The sequence below is a fragment of the Xiphophorus couchianus genome, chromosome 2, assembly GCF_001444195.1.
Source record: "Xiphophorus couchianus chromosome 2, X_couchianus-1.0, whole genome shotgun sequence".
Taxonomy (NCBI): Eukaryota; Metazoa; Chordata; class Actinopteri; order Cyprinodontiformes; family Poeciliidae; genus Xiphophorus; species Xiphophorus couchianus.
Genome location: NC_040229.1, coordinates 15532052 through 15542555, shown reverse-complemented (window position 1 = coordinate 15542555; position 10504 = coordinate 15532052). Strand labels below are relative to the sequence as shown.

The 10504-nt window shown below is 37.7% G+C and overlaps 1 protein-coding gene across 1 annotated transcript; it reads right to left on the bottom strand.

Annotated features, from left to right (window-relative positions):
* Positions 1-3537: 3537 nt before the first annotated feature.
* fkbp4 (FKBP prolyl isomerase 4) lies at positions 3538-10381 on the bottom strand. Its single transcript, XM_028038456.1, has 11 exons — positions 9971-10381; positions 9389-9533; positions 9161-9303; positions 8108-8228; positions 6554-6710; positions 6171-6261; positions 6010-6093; positions 5725-5910; positions 5454-5597; positions 4696-4791; positions 3538-4580 (listed from the first exon to the last, which is right to left on the bottom strand). Exons 1-11 carry the CDS (start codon positions 10061-10063, stop codon positions 4494-4496), a joined length of 1347 nt encoding a protein of 448 aa, XP_027894257.1. The 5' UTR covers positions 10064-10381; the 3' UTR covers positions 3538-4493.
* Positions 10382-10504: the final 123 nt, after the last annotated feature.

The following is a 10504-nucleotide window of genomic DNA, read 5'->3' as shown; positions in this document are numbered from 1 at the left end:
ATCATTTTGTTTATTTTTTACACATGTATTTAACGTTTTATTATTTTTAAAGGCCACATCGGAAGTGTTACATTCTTGTTTAGCGTTAGCTTGATTTGAGTGCCTAAGGGAGGAGTAAACATGAGTAGAAGCCAACCAGGTAGAAAACCCCCACCATTTACCAAGAAATCTACCTGTTACAGGTAAAGCCACACGTATTTCCTTAATGCTGTGTGTTTTCCAGTCAGAATCCAACCCTTCAAGCCCATTCTTCTGCCTCATATTGATTTCCTTATTTATTTATTTATTTTAATTAACTGCTCTGTTTATTCACTGAAGGAAACTTTAAATCTGTGCAAAGTGAGATTATGCACAATCAGATAGGCAGTCATGAAAAATGGATGGATAACAATTTCTTCAAACATTAAAAAAACAACTTTAATGTAAAACACTTTGGGCAAAGTAATTTTTCTTCTAGGGACTATTATTGTCTTCCTGATACTGTATTGATAACAATATACTTGAAAGTGGTTCATTTTAGTAATTAAATTTAAAAAACTAGACTTTATTATATTTGATAAATACACTGACAGACTTATATTTCAAGTTTTTATTAATGTTAATGTTATAATCAATGAAAATCGAATACACATGCCGTGGACTATTGACTCTTGTCACCAACACCACCCTTACGGAGGATAAGTCACAGAAGGTAATTGCTGTGACATCAGACTGTTAACAGAGGGCCTGCATTCAGTCAAATTAAAGGAAAGATGAGTGGAAAGGGGAAAAAATCTCCTAGTTGTAACCCATATGGTCTACAACTAGAAGACTCTCACTGTTCCTTGGGTTAAGCCACTCCTGAGCAGAGACAGCAGAGGCATTTTACATGGCTAAGGAGAAAAAGGACTAGACAGTTTTTCAAAGTCCTTGTCTCACATGAAAGTCAATTTTCTATTCTGTTTAGAAATTAAGGTACCACAGTCTGGAGAAAGAGATAGGAGGCACAGATCCTAATTTGGTTGAGGTGCAGTGTGAAGCTTCCACAATCAGGGATGATTTGAGGAGCCATGTCATCTCCTGGTGTTGGTCTGATGTGTTCCAGAGCACCTATTTACCAGGAAATGTTATGGAACTTCATACTTCCCACTGCTTACAAGTTACATGGATGACTTGGCACTTGCCTACAAAGGAACAAATACATGTTTTAATGACCATGGCATCAGTGTGATTGATTGACCAACAAATGACATAACAAAGCCAACAAAGCAGACAACCTGAAGGGTTAAAGCAACCCGGGCTTCCTTAACACTCCAGCAACTAAACAAGAGAGAAGAGAGAAATCAGACTCTCCCTTCTGGGCCAGTATTGATATACCTTCATTACCTAATGAGCAAAACAAATCTATCTTATTTATCATCAACAGGCAGGGAAAGACAAAACAAAAAACAAAAAAAAAACACTTTCGTAAGATGATGCCAGCGTCCCTGAGAGAAAGCTGGGGGATCACATGAGCTCCAGTTCATCCATGGAAAAAAAGATTCTGACCTGCCAACTAAAGCAGGTGCAACCTTGGAAAGGCTCATTATACAGCCTCTGGATTTAACAAAGGCAAGCAGGTTAAAGCCTTGTGCTAGTAAAACCAATACCGGAGTGATTTGTTTGGCAGCATGCTGCCAGTAAGTTGTTGTTTTCACTGAACAGAGCGCAAGGAGGTTTATACAAAATACTGAAAGTTTAAGCCAATACTACCTAATAAATTAAGAGCAGAGAACCACAGATTTCAATAACTGTGAAGATACTGGTTAAGATTAACTACTGAGAAAAAAATATAGTAACAACAAATTCTCAAATGGTTGTATTCACAGATCACCAAAATGTTTCAAATCTAACCACACAAAATTTTAGTATGAGACAGAGTGAAAGTAACAGCATTTAAACATGTACAGCGCAACTAGATAGTGGTATTTTCTTTAATATGGGCAATATGGCTAACGCCCCATGGCAGCACTGTTTAAGGGGCTGAAACATAAGTATGGAGCTAAAACAGTGTCAGTATTCACAAATGCACAGGATGATACCCAAGTGCACAAAGCAATATTTACAAATACACATAATTCACTTTGTCCTTTGGGGGACAAAGTCTTTGTGGACCACTTTCTTTCACAGGATGTAGGAGTCTGTCTGGCAATCAGAAGGATTTCATGCCTCAGTGATTCCAAAGAAATTAATATTTCCTTTTCTTCACTTGCTGTCAGTTGAGTTTTTATTAGATTTCCCATTAAATGCAGAATCAGAAGCTGCAAATTGGAGACCAACTTCAGCTTCGTCTAGGCTGATTTCACTGACTACAACGCATCTGCTCTCAGCTCTGACTGTTGTATTCTCTCTCGGTTTAAGATGACAATAAAAAAAATGACCAAGAATTTTCTAAAAAATTTTTTGATTCAAGGAGTTTTTAATTGTCATACCAGTTTGTTTGTTTGTGGTATGAAATTTGGACTCAGGTCCCAGATTAAGAAATTTAATTTAAATTAAATGAATATTAATATTACATTGATATAATAATTTATTCAAGGACCAGCCCTTTGGAACTCTCCAAAATATACAAAGGCTATTATTGTCTTGGGACCGAGGACAGCTCTAGGGTCAATAATTGCCCAAAAGCCTGAGCTGCTACCTCTGCTCGGGGCGACAGATCCCGTCAAATAATTAATTTAATCAGAAGAAATACAACTATATGGAAGGACATTAGCCTGACACCATCAGCATGCAGAAGCACAAAACATGGCTCACTCTCTTAGCTCTCTAGCTTGTCTTGATAGTTGCACAATTAAACCTTTTAACATTATTAATAAAAACTTCTCATAACAAGGGAACAAGTTATGTTAAAATAGATATTTCACTTACCACTGTCGCTGCCAGAAGCCATGTTGAGGACTATACTTTGACATGGGTGCAGCATGTTATTTTTTTAATTTCGGTGTGCTTTCTTCTTCAATAACTGATTTTACATAAATTATACTCCCATGTGGCTGAAACAAAGATATGCTTGGTTGCTGATCATTCTGTTGGAAAAAAACCCAACACATTTGTGGGTAGAGCCATGTCACTGGAGTCTCACAATTCACACAAAAATGCAGTGAAGTCCACAGACCAGAGGCAGCTTGTAAATCAAAATACATTTGTATTTTGCACAAAAAAATACAAGAGCAAGTCTTGTTCCGTTCATTTGTAAATATTGCTTTTTGCACACTACTCATCCTGTGAATCTCATTCTGTGCATTTTGTAAATCTTGTTCTATGCAATGGTAAATTGTTCTGTGCATTCGTGAATATTGAGGCTGTTTTAGCTACATATTTATCTTATTTTAAGCTTTGAGCAAAAGCCCCTGTGGGAGGCATAAAAAAAAAAGCTACTCCTGGTGTTGCTGATTTAACAGTTTCTCACAGTTCTTAGAGTAAGGAGATATCAATCAAGCAAAGAAGGGAAAGGAAAGTACCATAAGAAACCTCAAAACTGAAACATAAAGATATAAAAAAAGCACATACACAGAGTTCGTAGTGAACAGTTTATTATAAGTCTGTCAGGACACACCAAGCAGTGACTTCCCAACAAAGATAAACTCAAAAAAAGAAGCTCATCTTACATTCGGCTTCTACTTTAGCTTTTGTCCATGTAGGCACTGCTGACTAAAATGCAAAGGGTTTATGCACAGATTCCAGTTGCTTTATCAATTCTACTTTATAAATCTTTGTTGAGAACAGTACAGTAATCACAAGCACAACACTAGAAAAAAAAGTACAAAGTCAATATTTTCGAAGAAAAAGTGAACAGTCCTGTACCCAAGGGCTTTAAGGGAACCCCACAATTTTGCTGAGAAATCGAAGTCTGTAAACTAGCCCAGACTGACGTTTTATCACATTTCCAATCCACAGTGCTGCTACATACACACTTAACGACATCAACATTCAAACCAAACCAGTTCTGTGAACACAATCATCCATGCTCCAACAATTGATCAGTAGGCCCATGAGGAGGCTCAGATGGACAGCAACAATAAGGAATACGGGACAGAAAATGTTGTGGGGTAAATGGCGGAGCCCTTGACGGGTTGTAAAACTCTGCACGCAACACCTGGGATGCTTTTTTTTCTCCTACCCACATTTCTTAAAAAAAAAAAACAACAAAAAAAAAAAACAACACATGCACAGTTCAGACCTGTGGGCTGAAAGTGTTCAGAGCCAAGGGTCATGGCACATAATCGACTTATTAAATCCATTTCCCAGAGTGCTGTCAGCCAAAGAAGCCCCACTCACTCAGCTAGCTGCCACACCAAAGAGCCTGGACACAGCGACATGCCAAAGACCCGCCCGAGGTCAGTGCTCTCAGTGACACTCATTCTCGCATATACATATATACACAATCATACCTTAAACACAAATGGCTGGTTACAAAAGTCTAAGTACTTTTGAACCATAATAACAGTTGCATCTTCATCTATGCTTTGACTTCACTGAGTTTCCTTTTCCCCATTTTCAACCTCCATTGCCTCTTCGCCGTTCTCCTTGCTCTCAGGTTTCACCTTCTCTGCTTCTTTCTGCTCAAAAAGGAAAATAATATCTATATTAGCATCTTTCCAAGTCGCTTTTTGGTGATTTATGCTGCCCTCTAGTGGCAACTTGACAGTTGTATACAAAGAAGAATGTCTTCACCTTTGAATCCCTTTCTGCAAATTTCTGGAACATGTTAGCATAGATGCGTTTGTCCTTTTCGTGCTGCTCCTTAATGCGTTTCTGACACAGGACCACCTAATTTGACAAGGAGATAACCAACTGTTTAACAAAACTAAAGGTAAGCACCAACAAGGAAACTAGTTAAAATTGCAAGATATTTTTCTGAAGTACTGATAATTTCATAACATCATTGATATGAAATTCATAATTTTCAAATATTTTATTTTTTTGACAGCTTCCTCAATGACACTACATCTAATTTTTAAAAGGCAGATTAAAGAAGTCTCCTTTGTAGTAGGTCTGAAACAATTAATTGGACTAATTGTGATTAACTGATTACTGAAATAATCAATTAATTTAGTAATTAATCATGCTGAAAAAACAACACCAACTTAGGAGTACTTAAGCCAGACCCATTCCCACCTATATAACATGGGTATACCTATTTAGCAAATAATCAATAGAAATGTTAATCTGAATTATCAAAGTTAGTACAGATACACCTTAAGAGACTTAAAGCTGTAAATCCACTATGAGATGCTTTTACCAAGCCTTCATTCTCAGTGGCTGAGAAGAAAAGAATGGCAAACTTTTCACATTTTTATTTGTTGAAAACCAGCTTCTCGTCTACTTTATGTCCAAAATCTCAATAAAATGAGATAAGTATTACAAACGAAGTGGTTTTAAAGTGCAAAAATGGGCAAAACTTTATGAGGAATTAGTACTTGGTGTTATACCTGACTTTTTGCGGCTTTGTTGGAAGGATAGAGCTGAACGACTCGCTGGAAATCATCTTTTGCCTTCTCAAATTCATTCATATTGAACAGCGCCTCTCCCCGTCGGAACAAAGCCTTCTCGTTTGTAGAATCCATTTCCAGGGCCTGCAACAGGAAATCACGGGGTCTTTTTGAGATTTAAATAACTCCCTTCTGTAAAGCGCAAAAACCTCATCTGAAAGACATTTGTTCAGTCCTCCCTTTCAGGAATAACTGTAGAAAAGTCAAATACCTTGTCACAACTTTCAAAGGCTTTGTTTGGCTCATGCATTTTAAGGAAGCACATGGCCAAGTTCAGATGTGCAGCCAGTCGCAGGGTTTTTGCCTTCTTTTCATCCTCATCCGACAAGCCAGACTCATGCTCTAGCCAAGCAACAATCTTTTTGTACTGCACAGATGCCTGTTTGTATTTCCCATTCTGTAACAGAAAATCCCCAGGTCAGAATGCATAACAAGGACACATGGCGCAATTAAATCCAGAATAAAATCTTTTGGCTTTTTAACAAACATAACGTACCTTAAAACACTGTGTTCCTTTCTCCTTGACAATACCGCTTTGCTCCAGCTTTTCCATTGTGTTCATTTCCCATGATTCCTTAGCCTGTTAGATAAAAATAAGTAAAATGTGAGGAAACTTGATCAACAACTCCCTGTCACAGATCTTTGTGATATACTTACCTTTTCAAAGGCTGTTAGCTTAATCTTGTATTGCAACGTTGCGCCACCAGGAATACAATACTTTTCATTTCCATCACCTCCAAAGCCATATCTACAAAACAAACACAGATGTAGCAAAAAGGTTTTGTGCAACATAATCAATTTAACTGTTGATTATGTTAAACCGTACACACACACTAATACTAATACCTAGGGGTAATTTAGATACCACAAACCCCTGGTCATGTTTATGGACTATGGGAGGCAGCCCACTAATGTACAGACTGAACAAACTCCATTCAGAAATCCCAGGCCAGGATTTTAACCTAAGACCTTCTTGCAGCAAGGCAATAAACTACCAATATTACATGAGAGACAAGATAAACTAACAAACATAATCATACTTAGGTTTCATAATGAAGAGTGCCTCTTCTCCCTGCTCCATGGCCATGATGGCTTTCTCCACACCGCTGGGCAAGCTAAAACTCTCTCCATCCCCAATCTCAAATTTCAGCTCCCTTTCATCAAAAACGCGTCCATCGCAGGTACCTTGAACAAAGACTGAAACAGAAACACTGGGATTAACTCGTGACAAACCTTGGGGGGGGGTGTACTATAAAACAGGGCTTTCTTTGACGGGTCAACAATGAAAACTGTGTTTAAGTGATGCTGTGCAGCTGGTCATCAACTCAAAAGAGTTTCAGACTCCGAACACATGCACGTTTGTGGAACATTGAAATAAGTGGGCCAATCACAAAGAAGATGCAGGCAAAAAGTTGGCAACAAATCACAATCATTAAGTAAGTTATCTACAGAGAAAAAAATAGATTCAGTCATAAAAGAGGAAATGTGGCAAATGTCTAAATCAGTTGGGTCTACACTCTTCGCCATGGCGGCCATCCAGCTGGAAGTACTTGTGAGCCAAATTAGGTTTTACTTAAACAAAACAAAAATATTTAAAGAAACAAAAATATTGCCAGTTTAACAAAAACTTTCTTGAAATCTCAAACCTGTTTTCATGGAACACACAAAGTCTAATTTCATAGAAAAGGAACCTGTAAATTGTCAAACTAAAACATGTATGTATATTTTTCCTAACAAAAACACAATTCTATTGGTGAAACTATTCTTCTGAAAATTATTTTTTAAAAATAAATAAATTATCTGCATCAACAGCCTGGTGCCCAGATGTGACCGCTCAGAATTTATATTTCTAGATAAACTGTCTTATGGTTGGTGTGTGATTTGTAACAGTGAACTACGCATGTAAAGATGAACAGACGTATATAGACACAAGAATGACGTGATCTGCACTCACAGACGTTTGACAAATGACGAGATTTTTCAGATGTATGCTTTTTAAATAAGAAATGCAATCATTGTTGGTGGCTAATCTACAACTTCAACATGGAATTTACTTTTAAGTCATCCATCTTTGTTTTAGGTGAAGAAGGCTGAAATCAGTTGAAAATTGTGGTTACTGAAATATGTAGCACCCAGAGCAGTTCTCACTGGTCTTGAAAGTAGCTAAACCAGTTTTACAACCTACTTTTAAGCATTTTTCTATTCAAGTGTGGATAATGAGCCAACTGTTAGCTAACCTTTAAAATGTGAATATGCACACTTGTTCACTTCTGCATGAGGCCATGTGTTGCCACGGTTCATAAATTTGATATCTAGCTCCGTACATTCAAAACAACTATGATTATCACGCTTCTAAAAATCTGATCAGCTCTTAAAAGTTTTCTTTTTCAAAAAACAAATCCATCAGACTGCTCGATTTGTCATGTGACATGATACTTTACAATTAATGAAGCAGAATGACCCTGTTAGGGTAAAACTATATAGCATAAACTTAAGACATAAAATTTTAAACAAAACAACATATTAGAGATTTTGAATGATATGTCTTGTTATATTAACTTTGTAATTAAAACTATCAACCATTCCAATGATACCTTCCACCACAGCTCCTTCATTGGGCTTGGAATAACCCTCTCCTTTAGTGATGATACGCCGAATGATTCCTCCATCTTCTTCCTCAGTTATGTCTTCCCCACGAAATTCAAACAGTTCCACCTGCATTTATGTAAATGAAGAAATTAACATTTTGACTTTTCAGGCCAACAATAAGCAATAACACATGGAAGCAGTCCTCTCCAGGCGCGGGTGAGTTTACTGTTTCAAGGGGCACCAAAGTTTGTAAAAAAAAAAGAACCGTTATTAGATGAGAAATAACTAGAAGGCTTCCCATCATTCCTATTAAGGTAATACTGTAACAAGCGTACAGTAACAAGGTCTAGAAAACAAAATAACTTATTTAAATCATTACATTAAAAAAGGAGTACAAGAAATCTGAATGAGATTTATTAAAACAAAACAGATTTTTATTTGGTGGTACCTTATTGGAAACAATATCAAGACTAACTTTACTATAAGGCTGTTAGACAAATCAGAATGGGTCAATCACAAGCAATTTGATTGTTATTTTTTTTAATATAAGATAATACAGCATTAAGATCTGGTAGGGATTTTACGTGAACTGGAGAGATCGTTAAAGGCTCTCTTAGAAGTGCTGTCTGCGTTCTCACTACCAGGAATGCTCACATGTGCCGGGACGCAAAAAAAATCATCAATATTTAAACTCAGAGGTTTTAAAAGCTTTGTTGCTTTAAAAGAACAGAACGGCAAAAGATGCAATATCGGCATGACAGACAGCCAAAGCCTTTAGCTGCTGCTCATTTAAGAATTTTGCTTGAGACCATTTACAAAACAATAATATATATATTATGACAACATTAATATAACCTTTATAATCAACATCTTAATTCTGCAGTGTCATGTACATAGACTTCTTTTCAGCTTTAAATAAAGCAATAAAATCATGATTTACATTTTCAGTCTAAATTTTGTTTTAAATTTTACTAAAAAATGACCATACCAAGATAATCTAATACCAATTCCAGCCTAATCTGGACTAAAAAAAAGACTCCTTAAGTACCCAACTGTACCTCAAAAACAAGAGTGGCTTTGGGAGGTATTTTGGGTGGGCTGCCTGCGGATCCATAAGCATACTCTGGCTTGCAGATGAGCTGACACAGCTCTCCCACTCTCATTGTAGCCACGCCAATATCCCATGCCTTAATTACTTGACCTAAAATGAGAGAGAACTTAAATAACCCTGATAGTTGTGCAACTATGACTGAGAAATATTGATGTCTTTTAGATAGGAGACCAACCTTTGCCCAGCTCAAAGGAAAATTTCTCTCCTCTGTCCCTGCTCGAGTCAAAATGTGTCCCGTCCAAGAGAGTGCCCACATAATGGACAAACACTTTATCACCAGTCATAGGGAAGTCTGTGCCTGTGCCTTCCCGTTTCACCAGCTGTAAGGAGAGACATTTGCAGAAGTTATGGAAAACTGTTATCCAAAGCCAAATTTTAGTCTGTGTCCTGGATAGTCACTGTACAGTTAAGATTCTGTACATCAAAAAAAGATTATTTTAAAAGAAATCCATTCAGAATTGTTCTCCTGTATGGAGCGTAAATAGCTCAGCGCAGCGCAGCACAGACTGACTGAACAGATCCTTCTGGAAATGCACGCTGTTGCACTGCAAGTATAAAATTTCACCTTCATCCAAGAATCAGATGACACAAAAAGCGAATGCAATGCAAAATGACGAGATTATACCGTTTTCTTGAGACTACTGCAGCTAGCTTGTACGTCCTATTTACATTGAAATTCTGTGCGTCACACAAGCTACAAGCAGCTAACATTAGCCTAGCTATTTCTAGCAGGAGTAAAAAGCACCAGTTCGTTTACCTTTAAAACACCTCCATCTTTCTTTGGTGTGATGTCTTCTCCCTCCATGGGCATGGTGTTTTGTCCCTCGCTGTTCTGCTCCTCTGCAGTCATCGTTTTTGGGTCAGATTCCCCCCTATCCCTACAACGCAGCACGAACTGACACTTGCTACCAACCACGCCAAGTGCAGCAGGCACCAACTAACGTCAACACAAGTAGCAGAAAAAGGCTTCGTTTGGCTCCCCCGCTGTTAGTTCTTCGCTTCCTTTTTGCAGTTGGAAATTAAATGCACAATCATAGGTTTAAAATAATTACCCAATAACCCAGTTATCTGTGGTATTAGACAGACGGCTTCCAGTTCACGTTGGGCAGCTGACAGGCGTTTAGAGGAGCAGAGAACTTTCCAGACAGTCGACCTGGATCGACAGCGACTAATGCGCTGTTGGGTGGCGTTTCACGTCTCTACAACCACACACCACAAAGGCGGTGCAAAGCTAAAGGAATTGAACAATTACAAGATTTAGAAACAGTTTATATCTATAGTTTTAATTTAA